Genomic DNA, 21,193 nt, shown 5'->3' with positions numbered 1-21,193 from the left:
ACCTGGAGAACTGTGTTCTTTGGATCCTGTGAATGTATGCAGGTACTTCAATCATAGATTTGAAGCTATGATGTCTTTCATCACAAATAAAAAGAATCCACCTCTTGGAGAGGTGTTGGATTTCTTCTGGAGAAAGGAGTACCAAGCAAGAGGTGCCCCTCATATACATATGTTGCTGTGGATCAAGGATGCACCTAAATTTGGAACAGATCCGGATGACTTAGTGATGAATTTCATCGAACAGTATTCTACGTGTGCTGTTCCAAACGCAACGGAGAAGAAAAGTCTAAGAGAACAAGTTCTACGTTTCCAAAGCCATCGTTGTGGAAAGTACTGTCGTCGTAAATTCAGAAACAAGGACAAGTTCTACACCAAATGTCGTTTCAACTTTCCACGACCGGTGATTTCTAAAGGAAGAGTGAACAGTTTGATGTCTTCGCTGCGACATAATGTGACGAGGAAATCACCCAAGAATACATACAATTTGAAAAGGAATGAAGAGTCCAAGTACATCAATGACTACAACCCAGTGATTTTGCCCATGTGGAATGCCAACATGGATATACAGTTTGTGGCTGACAACTGTATGGCTGTGGCTCGGTATGTGACATCTTACATCACCAAAAAAGAAAAGACCGAACTGAAGGATATGTGGGAGGACATTTCCCATGAAAAGAGCCTCAGCAAGAAGTTGTACAGTTTCAGTCTGAAGATGTTGTCGCATCGAGAAATCGGAGCTTACGAATGTTCTGATCGATTGTCTTCAGCAAGTCTCTATGCCAAATCCAGGAGTCTCGTTTGGGCGAGTCTTGGTCTTGCTGCAACGCGAAATCGAGTTCTAAAACCTGTTCGGGAAATTGAGTATTTGGCAGAAAAGGAACCAAACAGTACCGACATTTTGAAGACCAACATGTTGGATACATATTATCCAAATCGAAGCAGTCACCTTGAGAATGTTTGTCTATATGAGGTTCTCCAAAATTATATATTCAAGAGGAACATCAAAGAAGATATTGAGAAAGGAGTGTATGCTGTAATTGGAAGTGAGGGATGCCTGGTCAAGCAAAGAAAATGCCAATTAGTAAACCATCGAAAATTGAGTGGCGAATCTCCAGAAAAAAAGGAGTTTTTCTATTTAGCACTTTTGCAACTTTTCAAGCCTTGGCGTGCAGAAGAGGAACTGCTTGGAGATTTCCTCTGTTACGAAGACTCTTTCAATGCAGCCAAGGAGTCCATAGAATGTCCTGCTTTTTCTAAATATCAAGAAATGCTAACTTTGGAAATTGAGCAGGAAGCAACGATTGCAGCCGAGATTGCCAGAGACAGTTCTCAGGACAGTCAGAGTTCTGTTTCATTGAGTCAAGATCCACTTGGAGGACCTATTATCGAAAATGAAGCTGCCACTGCTATGAATGAAGTAGAAAGAGCCATGGCACATGCTCAGGAGGATTCAGTTAACTTACAAGACTTGGAAAAACAACTCAACGTTGAGCAGAGGAAAATATATGATGAAGTTACCAAGGAAATTGAGCACGGATTAAGTCATGAGAAGAAAGAGTGCTCATGTACGTCGTTGAAGCCTGTCCGACTGTACGTGAGTGGAGAAGCGGGAACTGGAAAAAGTTTCCTCATTAAAGCAATCTCTTGTTATTTGCAGGAAAGGACTGAGTCATCGCTGTCTTGTGTTGTCACCGCTCCTACTGGACTGGCAGCACATAATATTAAAGGTATTACTTTGCATCGTCTACTGATGCTGCCGGTGGAGCATGACAACAAATTACAATACAACAAGTTATCTGGAGATGCTTGCTGTGAAGTTTCAAGAGTTTTGAGGAAAATGAAACTACTTATCATTGACGAAGTAAGCATGGTTTCCAATGTCATGCTTGCCTTTGTGCATTTGAGAATGCAAGAAGTACTTAAAACTGAATATGATGTCTTATTTGGTGGGAAACACATCATTGTTTTCGGAGATCTTCTACAGCTGACACCAGTAAAAGGTCAACCTGTGTTCAAAATACTCACGCATGAAGATACCAGGAAGTGCCTAGGGAGCATTGGCAACGTCAATATATGGTTAAACTTCAATTATGCAGAACTGCATCAAAATATGCGTCAGGCAAAGGATGAAGATTACAAGAATATTCTACAAGATATTAGAATTGGAAAAGTGACCGAGCATGGGAAAGAAGCTTTAAATGCACGATTACTGTCAAATTTATATCTCAAACAAGAGATTGTGCCTGAGAATATTTTTCAGAAAATTACTGAGAAGAAATCCGGGATATGTCTCATGCCAACTCTTGCAGAATGTGCCATCTTCAACAACAAAATGTTGAATTTAGAAAAGCAAGAGATTGTGAAACTTGAAGCTATTGACAAATTAGAGCATATGGGATCAACAATTATTTTGTCAGACAATTTGAAATCAAAATTGGATTCATTAGAGAAGACTATATCTAAGACAGCGGGTTTTGAAAAGACTCTGAATGTGTGTTTAAATTGCCGAATCATTTTGAGACGGAATTTGCATGTAGAAAGAGGTCTGGTAAATGGATCAATGGGTAATGTTGTTGATTTTGAGAAATACAGAAATAGAGATGGAATAGAATTTTTAAGAATTAAATTTGATGGCATTGAGGAAGTACAGATAATTGCTCGTTGTTCTGCTAGGTTTTTGCTTGTTAAAGACTTATATGTTCGCCGTAAACAGTTTCCTGTTTGCTTGGCATATGCGGTGACAATCCATAAATCGCAAGGTTTAAGTGTAGACTGTGCATTGGTGAATATTGGCAGTTCAGTGTTCAAGGAGGGTATGGCATATGTGGCATTGTCACGAGTTAGAACTTTATCGGGATTGTACTTGATTGACTGTGATGTCACAAACATTTGTGCGGATCTAGATTGTGTTAAGGAATACAATAGGTTAAGAAGAGAGTATGCGCCACATTTGCCTCAATATCCTTTGTTTGAGAAACGTGTGGTAGGCCGGAAACGTAGAAATAGCAGTAATAGTAGGGAGGTTGTTGCAAAAAGACTAAAAGTCAATGAACCGAAAGTTGTTAGCAGAAAGAAAGTGGATACTGTTGAAGAGATTGTTGGTTTTCAATTTGAAAACAGTTCTGGTGTCAACTGCTATGCAAATGTCGTTGTTAATGTTCTCTTTTCACTAGAGAGTTTAAAAGAACAGATTGTGTTCAATTCAGAACAAAGTTTATGCTGCTTGTTGAATTCTGTGTTAGAGAAATGTAGCACTGATCGAACAAAAGTAGAAAGTGTGTCTGAAGTTCGTTATCTGTTAGATGAATGTTCAGGTCAAACAGACTTCTCTGAAAATAATCAGCAAGATTGTCAGGAGTTTTTAATGTATATGCTTGATATATTGCAAGATGAGGGTGTAGATGTAGATCACCTGTTTGGGCTTTCTTATCAATGGCAGCATGACTGCGAGAACTGTATGGTATCAAGTACTACTAGTGTAGACTCAGAAAGATTTATATATTTAACTTTGCCAGACAGTAAATCAGTGTCCTTTAATAAGCTAGTAAATGCAGCGGATCACAACATGGAGTGTAGCCAATGTAAATGTGATATGATGTCAACATTATTTATACGTAGATATGGCCAGTATGTCATTTTAATGATGCAACGATGTAGGCCTGATGGATCAAAATTGTCAACTTTAATAAAAAAAATTGTGGCTTCTCAGCTGTCAATATCAGGGAGGACTTTTGTTACTGTAGCAATTATCTATCACGATGGTCCATCAACAACATCAGGACATTATACAGCTTACTTAAAGTCTGGAAACGGCTGGTCATTCTGTAATGATTCTGTTGTAACTTTCAAAAAAAAATTGCCGTTTGACCTTAAAAATTCTTACCTGGTGTTTTTAAAACCAAAATTTTAAGTAGAGGGAATGTAAGTCTGCAATGCTGTCTTGATTAAAAATCCAACTATATAAACCTGATGCAAGTAAGTCTGCTTCATAGTAAGCAGTATCAGTGTCATAGGAAAAGGAGAACATGAGTGACAAAGAAGAGTAAGATATTAGTAGTCCAGGATTGTGAAAATAATCTCAAATATTTTATTTTTGAAAGTTGCGAAAATAGAAAATGTCGGGATTTGATTGGAAGAATTACAAGACTTGCGAATCGCGGCAACATGATTTGGCCTAGTGGAAACATGTGATATAATGAGAGAAGTTTTTTTTCTATGTAACATATTTCACGTATCGATGGAGGTTTTCTTTCAGAAAGTGGCGGGCAGAAAATATTTAAAGCACAACAGAGTGGATGCTGTTTATAGGAGATCGTTTGACGTCATTGAAAGTAAGTTAATTTTAAGAAGTTTTGAAATCAGATTTCTTAGGTTGTATGGGTTTTTTAAACACAGTCATTTTGATTGTGTTTTTTTTTCCCCGCTGTTACATGATGAATACCTTCAAGTCACTGATTTAAGTGAAATTTGATACATTCTGAGAACAGCAAAAATAAACCATTTAACATGTATAATTAATGTTATGCTTTTTGTCCTTATGATATACATTTAGAAATGTGTGGTACATATGGGTAAGCTGAGTTCTGTAAATATCAATTTTAATGCTTACAGTGCTGTACTTCTGGGTAGTGTTTTTTTTTTTAAAAAAAAGAGGCCTCACCTCAAAGAAAGCTCTTGAAAGCACACATCTTATTTGCATCCTAAAACAATCATTTACAATGTTAGACACAATTTTATGATGGCTTTACATCTTTTTTGCGCTGCTATTGCATCACTATTGTGAGACATTAGCAGTGCAAGAAAAACATCATGTTTCAAAATAGGCCTCAGTTCAGCAACATCAAGATACAGTTTCTTTCGAATATATATCTTTAGGATTGTGTAGGGGACGTAGAGAAGCAGAGACTTCTGTAAATGTCAAAGTTGTTGAAAAACTGTTTGTTTTTGAACCTTTTCCCTTGTCTTTTCTAATTTTTAAATACATGTTTTAATATTTTTTGAAATGTTTGTTCTTTGTTTTACAGATTGAAAGTATGAAAAAATATTTAAAAAAGGTAACAAGAATTATAAGGTAAATGTTTTCCTCTCTTTTTACCCGCAATGCACTGCTGATGATGTCATTGACACTATCTCTCATTTACTCTCTCTAGCTGTCTTTCTTTTTACATTATTCTCTGTTTACTTCCCTTATACTAACTCTTCTTTTTTTTAAAAAAATATTATTTTAGTTCGCTTAAAGTTCGCGAACCGGTCAGCGAACTTGAAGCGAACCAAAAGAAATAGAGCTTGCCAGAGTGATAAACATTCTAGCAATTTTGTTTGAAAGGGGAGGTAGTTCTGAAAAGAACTGTTTTTTTTTGTTTTTGTTGTTTTATATATTTTTTTTTATTTTTTGAACATTTTTTGATTTTTTTGTATTTTTAGAACTGTTTTATGTTTTTTTTGTGTTTTTTATGGAGGGGAGACAACAAAAAACAGGCTTTCAAAACGGCTCAACTTGAGCAAAAAAAAAAAATTACTTTTTGGGTGCATTAGGGCATTTATGATTTTCAAATGCAATGTTCATCAGGTTCACACTCATGTTGCCATATGACAACATAGCACCACAGTAAATACAAGATAACTTCATATGCTGGAAGTTGGGTTGGATGTTTGGCACAGTCTCTTGTGCCTCTCTTCCCGTCAAAGACAATGTGGATGTAGATCTTGCCACAGGAGTTGCCGTCGGATTGTCTTCAAGATCCCTTAACTCAGCCCGGCTGTAGTTCAAGGGATGCCACCTGCTCATGTGACGATGCATTGTATAGTTCCCCATACTGTACTTCTTTTCTGTGCCTCTCGACAATCTGTGATCACAGATGAGGCAGGTGGCATATTTTGCATTCACTTTCTTTGATCCAGGAGGGATGGTGAAAAACTGCCAGATGAAACTGGTTTTTCGTTTAGAAACCCGGGGCAACTCTTCGACAAATTGTTGTTCCTCTCTGTCCTCTTCTTCTTCTTGCTCATCTTCCTCCTCTCTGTTAGTCATAATTTGACTAGGTGGTCCTCTCTTCTTATGAGGAGGTGGAGGTGGTGGTGGGGGTGCACCAGCTGCAGCAAGAATGGAAGCCATTGTGGAACTTCAGATAAATGGTCTTTCTCTCACCAAGATGAAAGTCAGAGTGAGGAAATAAGGAGGGGTTTACATGATTTGGGGAAAACAAAAGTTCTGAGCCAATGAAAAGTGTTATTTTTAGGTCACATGACCTAGTCATACATCATTTGGAAACCAAAAGTGAAATGAACCAATGAGAAGTTTGATAAACAAGTCACATGACCTGTTCCGCTTACGTTACGCGGCGCGCGCCGCGTCCCAGATCGCTTCCGGTTCGCGGTCCGGAGCACTTCCGGGAGCGCTAACGCGACGCGTCATTAGACGCATTACGCGATAACGTGATACGTCGCGCTTCCGCGACGCGTCACTGTTCCGCTAACGTAACGTTGACCGGTTCGCGGACTAGATCGCGGCATCAAGATGAGCTAACGGAAAACTTCCCGGTTCGCGAACTAGAAGCGAAGAAAAAAATATTAAAAAAAAAATTATCAATAAATATCTAAATATATTTTGGGATTTAAAGAATAATACATTTTACAGCTACAGATGTTAGCTTTTAAAAAACCAATGAAATTCACCGAAAAAACCATAGGTTATAGACCATATATAGTTAGAAATTTGCATTTAAAAAACCATTGAAATTCAATGAAAAAACCATAGGTTATAGACCATATATAGTTAGGGATTTGCATTTACAAAACCTTATTTTACTCACACAAAACCATTGAAATTCCATATATAGTTAGTTGCACTAACTATATATCGCGCACCCGCAATCCACTGCTGATGATGTCACATATTACATCATTCATGACATGGTCAGTGACATCACTGATGACATCACTGATGACATCTCAAATGACATCACTGATGACATCACTGATGATATCTCAAATGACATCACTGATGACATCTCAAATGACATCACTGATGACATCTCAAATGACATCACTGATGACATCATGACACACCAATACCAGTTACTACATACGCACTCACTGATTCCTACGTCTACACACACATTCACTCATTCACCCATACAATCACTCATACATACAGTCACTCATTATTACAACACTATCATATGCACTCATACACCTATGCAGACACTCACACACTGCCACTCATCCATGGAGTTACTCACACACCTAGTCAGTCCTGTAAAGAATCAATCACACTTCCATTTCCTCATCTATACAGTTAAACACAGAACACCATACTTCAGTGACATCACTGATGACATCACTGATGACATCACTGATGACATCTCAAATGACATCACTGATGACATCTCAAATGACATCACTGATGACATCATGACACACCAATACCAGTTAATACATACGCACTCACTGATTACTACGTCTACACACACATTCACTCATTCACCCATACAATCACTCATACATACAGTCACTCATTATTACAACACTATCATATGCACTCATACACCTAGTCAGTCCTGTGAAGAATCAATCACACTTCGATTTCCTCATCTATACAGTTAAACACAGAACACCATACTTTTCACACATATACTAACACATACTTACTCTCTTATACAATCACTGATACAAGTACACATTGATATGCACAGAGTCACACACCTCCCAGCCAGCCACACACACACTCAGTCTTCCATACATCCACTCATTCTTCAATATGTAAAACATATTTAAACTTTACAAAAACACACAGACACTAGATGATGTCATCAGTGATGTCATTTGAGATGTCATCAGTGATGTCATCAGTGATGTCACTGACCATGTCATGAATGATGTAATATGTGACATCATCAGCAGTGGATTGCGGGTGCGCGATATATAGTTAGTGCAACTAACTATATATGGAATTTCAATGGTTTTGTGTGAGTAAAATAAGGTTTTGTAAATGCAAATCCCTAACTATATATGGTCTATAACCTATGGTTTTTTCATTGAATATATATATATTCACTGAAAAAACCATAGGTTTCACACCAGTTATAGTTAGGAATTAGCATTTAAAAAACCTATGAAATTCACTGAAAAAACCATAGGTTTCACACCAGTTATAGTTAGGAATTAGCATTTTAAAAACCTATTAAATTCACTGAAAAAACCATAGGTTTCACACCAGTTATAGTTAGCTGGAAATTTTACTGATATAAAACCATTGAAATTTCCACGTTATAGTTAGTCGGACTCACTATAACTTGCGCGTACAATGCACTGCTGATGACATCACTCATGACATCACTGATGACACCATCCAGTGAATGTGTGTCTTTCTGAAAAATAAATTTGTTTTATATATGTATTTGTAAAGGTCGATGGAAGAATAAATGTTTAAATAAGTGTGTAAATGGATGTTTTTTTTAAAAAAATTGGTTGGGTAACTGGCATATTATGTGTATCTTAGTGAATACATATATTAGCGAGTATTGTTTAAATATTTAAATGTTTGTATCAGTGTTTCTCTTTGTGTATAAGTGGCTGCATGGGGATGGTGACTGACTCACTGTTTGTATGTGTTTTGAAGACAGCATATGTGCAGGACTGTATGGGTGGATGAGTGTATATATGTGTGTGTTAGTGAGTGAATGACTATCTCACTAGTGTCTTCATTAGTAACGACATATGTTTTAATCTAGTATATGTGAGTATTGATGTATATAAGTGAGTATAGTATATATAGTGAGAGATTGTAGGAGTTCCTGTGTAAATAAGTATGTGTTTCTATAAGTGATTGTTTAAGAGAGTAAGTATGGGTAAGTTTCCTTAGAAGTAAGTTGGCAGTGTGTGTATAAATGTATATGCAAATAAATGGATGTTCAATAGTTTATTTGCATGTGTGAGTATGTGTGTGAGTAACTTTTGGATGATTGCTGATGTGTAACAGGATGTGTAGGTGTATCACTACATATGATGAGTGAGTATATATGAGTGACTATATAGAACTGTTGGTGAATGAGTGGATGTGTATATAGATGGTGGAATTACTGAATTGGTTGTTGTTACTGATTTGGGTATCTCCATTTTTTTGAAAATGTTTGTTTCTATTTTTGAATATGTGTTTCAAGCGTTACATTACACTGAAATTAGGTCTGTCACTCTGTCACAAGGATGGTGTCATCAGTGATGTCATGAGTGATGTCATCAGCAGTGCATTGTACGCGCAAGTTATAGTGAGTCCGACTAACTATAACGTGGAAATTTCAATGGTTTTATATCAGTAAAATTTCGAGCTAACTATAACTGGTGTGAAACCTATGGTTTTTTCAGTGAATTTAATAGGTTTTTAAAATGCTAATTCCTAACTATAACTGGTGTGAAACCTATGGTTTTTTCAGTGAATTTCATAGGTTTTTTAAATGCTAATTCCTAACTATAACTGGTGTGAAACCTATGGTTTTTTCAGTGAATTTCATAGGTTTTTTTAATGCTAATTCCTAACTTTCTATACAGACTCATACCTATGTGTTTTTTAGTGAATTGCTAAAGTATGTTTTTGTAAAAATGAACACTATAATGTATATTGAGATAATATTTTTAATTTAAAATATTTTTTTTTTATATTTCACTTTGGTGCGCTTCCGGTGCGCGCACCGGTGCGCGTACCGTCAGCGCACTAACAAAAAATAAGAAAAAAAAAATGAAAGAGTGACTGTGTAATAGATAGTAAGACAGATAAAAAGTTTAAAAGGAAGTAACTGAGAAAAGAAAAATGAATAAGGGAGCAAAAGAAAGAAGAAATAGGAAGAACACTAAAGTAGAGGTTAAGGGAGAATATAAATGGATATTGAAAGTAAAAAGAAGGACAGATAAGTATGAGAATGACAGGTAGTGACGGAATCAGAGGAAAAGAATAGCAGTGATTGAGGGAAAGTAAATATCAGTGAATATAAGTAAAGAGGGATGAAACAGGGTACATATAAGTGAATAAGGGCAACACATGGGGAGTAATAGAGAGAAAGAAGAGAGAGAGTAAAAGAAAGACAAAAGGAAGAACTAACTGAACTACAGTACAATGAGTGTGAAAGAAAAAAAAATGGAGAAAGAGAAAGAGGGTTAGGAAACTAAAGCAGTGGTACTAAGAGAATATAAAAAAGATAAAAAGTGGTGGAAGGAACTGAGGAAATGCAGATAGTTCTTATTACATTAAGAAGTTGTGAATAAAGTACAGTAAAGAAACAGCAATGAAAAAAGAGTGTAAATTAGTAAAGAGAGGTAAATAAGGGTGAAGAAGAAAATGAGTGCATAATAATGTGAACACAATATAAATTACATAATGCAAACTACACAATAACTTCTACAATATGTTACATTATTTATTTTTGCTGTTCTCAGAATATATTGAATTCCACTTAAATTAGTGAGTTCAAAGTCTTCATCATATAACAGCGGGAAAAAAAAAACACAATCTAAAAGATTGTGTTTAAAAAAACCCATTCAAACATACATCTCATATATGTACACTAATCTTTGATTCACTTACTTTTCCATGAGGCCAAGTAGAAGATAGTGAAGGTCCTTTTGGTAGAAAAAAAGTCTGCTGTTCCTTATAAGTTCCATTTCATCGACTTCCTATGAAAAAAGATCTAAAAACATCATACCATACACAATCCTCACGGCCAATTTGTGTCAGATATATCGGTATTTTTTACTTTGAGATCCACTTAAAGTATCTACATGAGATTGCAGATAGTGAAGGTCCTTTTGGTGAAAAAAGTCTCCTGTGCTCTATAACTTCGATTTCATCAACTTCCTATGAAAAAAGATCTAACAACATCATATCTTACATTTTCCTCACGGCCAATTTGTGTCAGATATATCAGTATTTTTTACTTTGAGATCCACTTAAAGTATCTACATGAGATAAATAATTTCAAATATTAGATTAACTAACTAACTAACTAACTTTTATTAACTATTCCCGTCTTCAAAGGCCAATTCCCTTTACTAAAACTTTGGTTTTAAAAACACTAGATAAGAATTTGTAGAGTCATAAGGCAAACGTTGTTTATAAGTTAAATGAGAATCATTGCAGTAACTCCATCCATTTTCAGATTTTAAGTAGCATGTATAATGTCCTGAGGTGGTCGAAGGTCCATCATGATAAATAATAGCTTCAGTTGTAAAGGTCCTTCCAGAAATTGATAACTGAGAAGCCACAAAATTTTTGATAGAAGTTGTCAATTTAGTTCCATCAGGTCTACATCGTTGGAAAACTAAAATGATATACTGCCCATACCTTTGTATAAATAATGTGGACAGCATTGTACAGTTACATTGGGTACACACCATATTATGATCTGCTGCTTTAACTAGATTTTTAAAAGACACTGATTTACAGTCTGGTAAAGTCAAATATATAAATCTTTCAGTGTCTATTGTAGTAGTACTTGTTAAACTACAATTGTGGCAGTCATGCTGCCATTGATAAGAAAGACTGAAAAGATTATCTACATCTACACCTTCATCTTCCAAAACACCAAACATATACATTAAAAATTCCTGACAATCCTGCTGAATGTTCTGTGAAAATGTATCTTGACCAGAACACAAATCTAAAATATTTCGAATTTCTGTTACACTTTCTATTTGTGCTGTAACACTGCTACATTTCTGAAACACAGAATTCAATAAACCACACAATCTTTGATCCCGATTTTCAACAATCTGTTCTTGTAAACTTTTAAGAAAAAAAACAACATTAACCACTACATTAGCATAGCAGTTGACACCAGAACTGTTTTCAAACTGAAATCCAACAACATTTTCTCCACAATTCTTTTTCTTCCTGTTTTCAATTACAGTTTTCTCTACTTTTTGTCTTTTTGCAACTACCTCACTACAATTATCCTCATTTCTTCTTTTTCGGCCTACCACACGTTTTTCAAACAGAGGATATTGAGGCAAATGTGGAGCATACTCTCTTCTTAACCTATTGTATTCTTTAACACAATCTAGATCTGCAGAAATCTTTGTCTCATCACACGCAATCAAATACAATCCTGATAAAGTTCTGACTCGAGATAATGCCACATATGCCATACCCTCTTTAAACACAGATCTTCCAATGTTCACCAATGCACTATCTACACTTAAACCTTGAGATTTATGAATTGTCACTGCATACGCCAAACAAACAGGAAACTGTTTTCGGCGAACATATAAGTCTTTTACAAGTAAAAATCTAGCAGAACAACGACTTATTTGTTGTACTTGTTCAATGCCATCAAATTTTATTTTTAAAAATTCAATTCCATCTCTATTTCTGTAATTCACAAAATCAACAACATAACCCATTGCTCCATTTACCAGACCGCTTTCAACATTTAAATTCCTTCTCAAAATGATACGACAATTTAAACACACATTCAGAGTCTTTTCAAAACCAGCTGTTTTTGAAATACTTTTCTCCAATGAATGCAATTTAATTTTCAAATTTTCTGACAAAACAATTGTTGCACCCATATGCTCTATTTTATCTATTGCTTCTAGTTTCACAATCTCTTCATTTTCTAAGTCTAACATTTTTTGGTTGAAGATGGAACATTCTTGCAGAGTTGGCATCAAACATATCCCAGATTTCTTCTCAGTCATTTTTTTAAAAATATTCTCTGGAAGAATGTTGTCATTTGGATACAAATTTGAAATTAATCGACTATGCAAAGCTTTTTTCCCTTTCTCAGTCATTTTTCCAATTCTTACATCTTGTAGAATATTTTTATAATCTTCATCCTTGGCCTGTCGCATATTTTGAAGCAGTTCAGCATATTTAAAATTTAGCCATATATTAACATTTCCAATGCTTCCAAGGGACTTCCTGGTATCTTCATGCGTGAGCATTTTAAACACTGGTTGTCCTTTTACTGGAGTCAACTGCAATAGATCTCCAAAAACAATAATGTGTTTTCCTCCAAATAACACATCATAGTCTGTTTTAAGAATTTCTTGCATTCTCAAATGCACAAAAGCAAGCATTAGATTTGAGACCATGCTTACTTCATCTATGATAAGAAGTTTCATTTTCTTCAAGACTCTTGAAACTTCAGAACACGCATCTCCAGATAGCTTGTTGTAATGCAATTTATTATCATGTTCAACTGGCAGCATCAATAAACGATGTAGAGTAATCCCTTTAATGTTATGTGCTGCCAGACCAGTTGGAGCAGTTACAACACAAGACAGTGGTGAATCAGTCCTTTTCTGCAGATAACTTGCAACGGCTTTAATTAGAAAACTTTTTCCTGTCCCCGCTTCTCCACTTACATACAGTCGGACAGGGTCAAATAATATACATGAGCACTCTTTTTTCTCATGTCTGAATCCATGTTCAATCTGCTCTGTGACTTCATCATATATCTTTTTCTGCTCAATGTTTAGTTGCGTTACCAAATCTTCTAAGTTAACTCCATCCTCTTGAGCTTGTTCCATAGCTCTTTCCACCTCATCCATGGCAGTGGCAGCTTCATTTTGGATAATTGGTCCTCCTAGTGGATCCTGGCTCAATGAAGTAGAACTCTGACTATCTTGAGAACTGTTTCTAGCTATCTCTTCAGCAATTGTGGTTTCTTGCTCCATTTCTTCATTCAACATTTGCAGATAATTTAGAAAAATAGGACATTCTATGGTATCCTTAGTTGCATTAAAAGAGTCTTCATAACAGAGAAAATCTCCAAGTAGTTCCTCTTCTGTACGCCATGGCTTAAAGAGTTGCAAAAGAGCTAAGTAGTAAAATTCTCTTTTGTCTGGAACTTCACAACTCAATTTTCGATGATTAATCAAATGGCCTTTTTTCTGCTTCACTAGACATCCTTCATAGCCAATGAGTGCATATTTTCCATTATTGATATCTTCTGTGATGTTCCTCTTATAACTGTAGTTTTGAAGAACTTCATACAAACATGTGTTCTCAAGGTGAGTACTTCTATTTGGATAGTATGTATCCAACATATTTGTCTTCAAAATATCTGTACTGTTTGGTTCTTTTTCCGCCAAATATTCAATTTCTTGTACAGATTTCAAAACTCGGTTTCGTGTGGCAGCAAGACCAAGACTCACCCAAATGATTGTTCTTGATTTGGCATAGAGACTTGCTGATGATAACCGATCAGAACATTCATATGCTCCAATTTCTCGATGCGACAACATCTTCAGACTGAAACTGTATAATTTCTTGCTTAGACTCTTTTCATGTGAAATGTCCTCCCACATTTCCTTCAGTTCTGTCTTTTCTTTTTTGGTGATGTAAGATGTCACATATCGAGCCACAGCAATAGAGTTGTCAGCAACGAACTGAATATCCATGTTAGCATTCCACATGGACAAAATCACTGGGTTGTAATCGTTAATGTACTTAGATTCTTCATTTCTTTTCAAATTATATGTGTTTTTGGGAGATTTTCTCGTCACAGTATGTCGTAGAGATGACATCAAATTATTTACTCTTCCCTTAGAAATCACTGGTCGAGGAAATGCAAAACGACATTTCGTGTAGTACTTTTCCTTGTTTTTAAATTTTCGACGACAGTACTTTCCACAACGATGAGATTGAAAACGTAAAACTTGTTGCCTTAAATTGTTTTCTTCAGTAGATTTTGGAACAGCACATGTTGAATACTCTTCAATGAAACTCATCACTGTTTCATCTGAATCTGTTCCAAATTTGGGTGCATCTTTAATCCACAACAACATATGTATATGAGGAGCACCTCTCGCTTGATATTCCTTCCTCCAAAAGAAATCCAAAACCTCTCCAAGGGGAGGATTTTTTTTGTTGGTAATAAAAGACATCATAGCTTCAAATCTATGATTAAAATATCTGCAAACATTCACTGGATCTAAAGAACACAGTTCTCCTGGTGTTTTCAATTCTATATTTGGTATGTTTTCATTTGCCTCTCGTAGAAATTGAAGTAAATCGTCCCATGCATACTCAGCACAGCTAAGAGTGAGGAACCATGTAGGAGTTCCTAAGTTTCTTAGCATACATTTCAATTCTCCATGACGACGAAACCAATACTCATTGGTTCCACGTTGACATGCCATGAGATTGATTAGCTGAGATTCCAAAATACTGTCTTGCAGATTAACTTTCTCCATAAAGTCCCTTGCACATACATTTTGCAAATGAGGTCCACTTTTTAATATATGATTAACTGCATAAGAAAGCCCAGACAAATCACTTTCAAACAGTAGATGAAATAAATATGGAATGCATTGACGAAACCTTGGATCTTCTGCATATAATCTTAGAGTCCGGTATTCAGCTGCAGGAATTTGAACTGGTCGATCATCATATCGTCCACCACAACCTGTTGGAAATAATTGTGGAAAACAACGAGCTTCCAAACTTTCTTCCCATACACTAATGGGACTTCCTTTTGCTGCCTTCATTTGAAACAAGTCAATTGCATTTCCCATTACTTCTTTGGAATGCAAAGGATGAACAGTATAATGTTCATATATTTCTTCAGTTCTAGACACATCAACTTTTTCAATTTGACCAACTGAAGAATCACTATCTTCTTCTGTAGCTGTTTCCTCAACTCCAACACTTACATGTTTGTAGTACTCATTGTTTTTAACTAAATACAACGTTGCCTTCTTGACTTTTTTAACATCCACTAAATCTTGCCAAATTTTCTTACTCTTTGTTGGAACCCCATTAACTAGAATAACTAAAGGATCTTCTTCTACTCTTTCTACACCAATTGTATTAATATTTTTCTTTACATCTAGAGGCAAATAAACAACTCTTCCCTTTAATCCTCTCAGTAAATCTGATGGAGGCAATTTCCCTGTCTTAGGCTCCATGCGTACAATAGCCTGAAAAGGATGGACACATTGAATCAAAATAGATTCATAAGTATTTAGATCCATCAATTCAGAAGGAATATCTATCAACTGAAGATTATTATAAACTGCTCTTGCAGGCATTCTATTTTCATTTAATTTTTTCAAACAATAAGTGCAAATACGCTGATCCAAACTCAAATCAAAAGAATTCTCCACCAACAAATAACTTACAAAATCCTCCCATTCACTATTATTTTCCAATTCACTTTTTGCATATAAATCAACTAACCTAGTCTGAATTTTATAATGAGTCCGTCGACAACACACACAAGTTACATTAGGCCTCTCACTTGATTTCACCTTAAACTTGATAATTTCCTCATCAAACTTTTCAATACTTGAAATTTGTCCATTATCTTCTGCATTACCATCCATTACTATATCTATTTCTACACTGTCCTCTTTGTTCCCAAAATAACAAAACTCAATTTCTTCACAAATAGTCTTCACATCCACTTCAGATCCATGCAAAAGAGCACTATTTAACTGTTTAAGCTTAAGTGCAGGACTTTTTGCATAATACAACTTCCTCACTAATTTCCTTACGTTATTATGATGCACTGCTAACATCCTAAAATGATGAAAAACACTCCGACAAACTTTTCTAGAAAGACATGCTAGTGAATGCCCTTGCAAACCTGTGCTTTCTCTCACTCTGCAAGGATCTAACTCTTGCAGGATCTTCATTTTTTGTTTGAGACTTTTTTTACTATATGTACGTAAGAAATTTCGAAGCAAATCAATTGATTCCTGTCGCACACTACAAATACTACTGCATTTCCATGTGTACACTGGACCCTTAGTACGTCTCCCTAAAACTTCATCAGCTAACACCTCTTCTGCATCTCTAGGTACAAGTTTCTCTTTTTCCATCACACAACTATCTTTCACCTCATAGGCACGACCACTGGTGTCAACCGCATGCACCAAATCATTTTCCTGAAAGTAACTCTCCTCATTAAAAAAAGGCTCAGAACTTGAACTATGCATCCATTCACCAGAAAATACTTCACAAAAATTACTCCGATTAATAATTCTTTTCCATCTACTGTTCGATTTGAAAACATCCATTGCCTTATTAAGTATCCTAATTCTATTGATTATTAAAATAAATAATTTTTTCTTAACTTCAAAAGCCTGATCAACAATCTTTTCTACACTTTTCTTTTTCTTGTAAAAAGCAGCTTTTAGTTTACTTTTCTTTTCATTTTTTAGCAAATTTAAAACTACCCTATTGCGAAACATTCGCCTACGAATGTCCCTAAAAACATTTACTCTTCTATTGCTAACCATTCTCTTCTCTCCTGGTCCAATGGAAACATTTTTTGTGGGCTTCTCTTTCCTTTTTAGATTTGTTGACTTTTTCTGTATATTCACATTAGCAATTTCATTTTTTTTCCTACGACATATGTTACGAAGAAAAGACTTAATTGGCTTACCAGAAGCTTTTCTGGTGTTTTTTGAAGTAGTTGTTGAAGAGGATTCCATAAACTCTGTTGTTGATGTTCTCCTTTTCCGTATGGTATTTTTGATATTTCTTTGCCTTGAAGGCATTTTTGCTTGCTTTTCAGAAGTTGATTTGAATCTGTTGTTCTGTTAAAAAAACACATGAAAGACCACTATTAGCAAACAACAAAGTAATGTTAAAAAGCAAACAATATAAACAATAAATTGCAACATATTTAAGTTTATACAATAGCAACTCATGGCTTTATTTTTAAAGGCCTTGCGCCACCAGTGCGTCACTTATTACCCATGTTTAAAGTCAAGCATCAGCTGCACATGGCATTCATAAATAAGTGCCAAATGCAAATACCAATCAATTGCACCCAAAAATCGATTTTTCAATAACATGTAAGAAACACTGCGCAAAACCTAAGTACAACCACTCAATATCATCAAACAAAGTCAGGGTCTGATTTATAAAGGCCTTGCGCCACCAGTGCGTCACTTATTACCCATGTTTAAAGTCTTGCATCGGCTGCACATGGCAATCATAAATAAGGGCCAAATACATATACCAATCAATTGCACCCAAAAATCGATTTTTGAATAACATGTAAGAAACACTGTGCAGAACCTATGTACAACCAATCAATATCATCAAACAAAGTCAGGGCCTTATTTATGAAAGCCTTGCGCCACCAGTGTGTCACTTATTACCCATGTTTAAAGTCATGCATCAGTTGCACATGGCAATCATAAATAAGGGCCAAATACATATACCAATCAATTGCACCCCAAAATCGATTTTTCAATAACATGTAAGAAACACTGCGCAAAACCTAAGTACAACCACTCAATATCATCAAACAAAGTCAGGGCCTTATTTATGAAAGCCTTGCGCCACCAGTGCGTCACGTATTACCCATGTTGAAAGTCATGCATCGGCTGCACATGGCAATCATAAATAAGGGCCAAATACATATACCAATCAATTGCACCCAAAAATCGATTTTTGTTTAACATGTAAGAAGCACTGTGCAGAACCTATGTACAACCAATCAATATCATCAAACAAAGTCAGAGCCTTATTTATGAAAGCCTTGCACCACCAGTGCGTCACTTATTACCCATGTTTAAAGTCATGCATCAGCTGCACATGGCAATCATAAATAAGGGCCAAATACATATACCAATCAATTGCACCCAAAAATCAATTTTTGAATAACATGTAAGGAACACTGCACAGAACCTAAGTACAACCACTCAATATCATCAAACAAAGTCAGGCCTTATTTATGAAAGCCTTGCGCCACCAGTGCGTCACTTATTACCCATGTTTAAAGTCATGCATCAGTTGCACATGGCAATCATAAATTAGGGCAAAATACATATACTAATCAATTGCACCCAAAAATCGATTTCTCAATAACATGTAAGGAACACGGCGCAGAACCTATGTACAACCAATCAATATCATCAAACAAAGTCAGGGCCTTATTTATGAAAGCCTTGCGCCACCAGTGCGTCACTTATTACCCATGTTTAAAGTCATGCATCAGCTATACATGGCATTCATAAATAAGGGCCAAATACATATACCAATCAATTGCACCCAAAAATCGATTTTTGAATAACATGTAAGGAACACTGCACAGAACCTAAGTACAACCACTCAATATCATCAAACAAAGTCAGGCCTTATTTATGAAAGCCTTGCGCCACCAGTGCGTCACTTATTACCCATGTTTAAAGTCATGCATCAGCTGCACATGGCAATCATAAATAAGGGCCAAATACATATACCAATCAATTGCACCCAAAAATCGATTTTTGAATAACATGTAAGGAACACTGCACAGAACCTAAGTACAACCACTCAATATCATCAAACAAAGTCAGGCCTTATTTATGAAAGCCTTGCGCCACCAGTGCGTCACTTATTACCCATGTTTAAAGTCATGCATCAGTTGCACATGGCAATCATAAATTAGGGCAAAATACATATACTAATCAATTGCACCCAAAAATCGATTTTTCAATAACATGTAAGGAACACGGCGCAGAACCTATGTACAACCAATCAATATCATCAAACAAAGTCAGGGCCTTATTTATGAAAGCCTTGCGCCACCAGTGCGTCACTTATTACCCATGTTTAAAGTCATGCATCAGTTGCACATGGCAATCATAAATTAGGGCAAAATACATATACTAATCAATTGCACCCAAAAATCGATTTTTGAATAACATGTAAGGAACACTGCACAGAACCTAAGTACAACCACTCAATATCATCAAACAAAGTCAGGCCTTATTTATGAAAGCCTTGCGCCACCAGTGCGTCACTTATTACCCATGTTTAAAGTCATGCATCAGTTGCACATGGCAATCATAAATTAGGGCAAAATACATATACTAATCAATTGCACCCAAAAATCGATTTTTCAATAACATGTAAGAAACACGGCGCAGAACCTAAGTACAACCAATCAATATCATCAAACAAAGTCAGGGCCTTATTTATGAAAGCCTTGCGCCACCAGTGCGTCACTTATTACCCATGTTTAAAGTCATGCATCAGCTGCACATGGCATTCATAAATAAGGGCCAAATACATATACCAATCAATTGCACCCAAAAATCGATTTTTGTTTAACATGTAAGAAGCACTGTGCAGAACCTATGTACAACCAATCAATATCATCAAACAAAGTCAGAGCCTTATTTATGAAAGCCTTGCACCACCAGTGCGTCACTTATTACCCATGTTTAAAGTCATGCATCAGCTGCACATGGCAATCATAAATAAGGGCCAAATACATATACCAATCAATTGCACCCAAAAATCGATTTTTGAATAACATGTAAGGAACACTGCACAGAACCTAAGTACAACCACTCAATATCATCAAACAAAGTCAGGCCTTATTTATGAAAGCCTTGCGCCACCAGTGCGTCACTTATTACCCATGTTTAAAGTCATGCATCAGTTGCACATGGCAATCATAAATTAGGGCAAAATACATATACTAATCAATTGCACCCAAAAATCGATTTTTCAATAACATGTAAGGAACACGGCGCAGAACCTAAGTACAACCAATCAATATCATCAAACAAAGTCAGGGCCTTATTTATGAAAGCCTTGCGCCACCAGTGCGTCACTTATTACCCATGTTTAAAGTCATGCATCAGCTGCACATGGCAATCATAAATAAGGGCCAAATACATATACCAATCAATTGCACCCAAAAATCGATTTTTGAATAACATGTAAGGAACACTGCACAGAACCTAAGTACAACCACTCAATATCATCAAACAAAGTCAGGCCTTATTTATGAAAGCCTTGCGCCACCAGTGCGTCACTTATTACCCATGTTTAAAGTCATGCATCAGTTGCACATGGCAATCATAAATTAGGGCAAAATACATATACTAATCAATTGCACCCAAAAATCGATTTTTCAATAACATGTAAGGAACACGGCGCAGAACCTATGTACAACCAATCAATATCATCAAACAAAGTCAGGGCCTTATTTATGGAAGCCTTGCGCCACCAGTGCGTCACTTATTACCCATGTTTAAAGTCATGCATCAGCTGCACATGGCATTCATAAATAAGGGCCAAATACATATACCAATCAATTGCACCCAAAAATCGATTTTTGAATAACATGTAAGGAACACTGCACAGAACCTAAGTACAACCACTCAATATCATCAAACAAAGTCAGGGCCTTATTTATGAAAGCCTTGCGCCACCAGTGCGTCACTTATTACCCATGTTTAAAGTCAT

The 21,193-nt window shown here is 36.0% G+C and overlaps 1 protein-coding gene across 1 annotated transcript in view; it reads right to left on the bottom strand.

Moving 5' to 3' along the window:
• The window catches only part of LOC147661149 (uncharacterized), a 32,798-nt gene that overhangs the window by 11,085 nt on the left and 520 nt on the right, over positions 1-21,193 (bottom strand). The window contains exon 2 of the mRNA XM_086951281.1: positions 14,444-17,538. Coding sequence (XP_086807407.1) covers positions 14,444-17,499 — 3,056 coding nt within the window. The 5' untranslated portion in view covers positions 17,500-17,538. The remainder of the gene's footprint in view (positions 1-14,443; positions 17,539-21,193) is intronic.

Source organism: Lissotriton vulgaris, unplaced genomic scaffold (assembly GCF_964263255.1).
Source record: "Lissotriton vulgaris unplaced genomic scaffold, aLisVul1.2 SCAFFOLD_345, whole genome shotgun sequence".
NCBI lineage: Eukaryota > Metazoa > Chordata > Amphibia > Caudata > Salamandridae > Lissotriton > Lissotriton vulgaris.
Note: the sequence above shows the minus strand (reverse complement) of the source record. Positions and strands in the feature narration are given on the sequence as shown.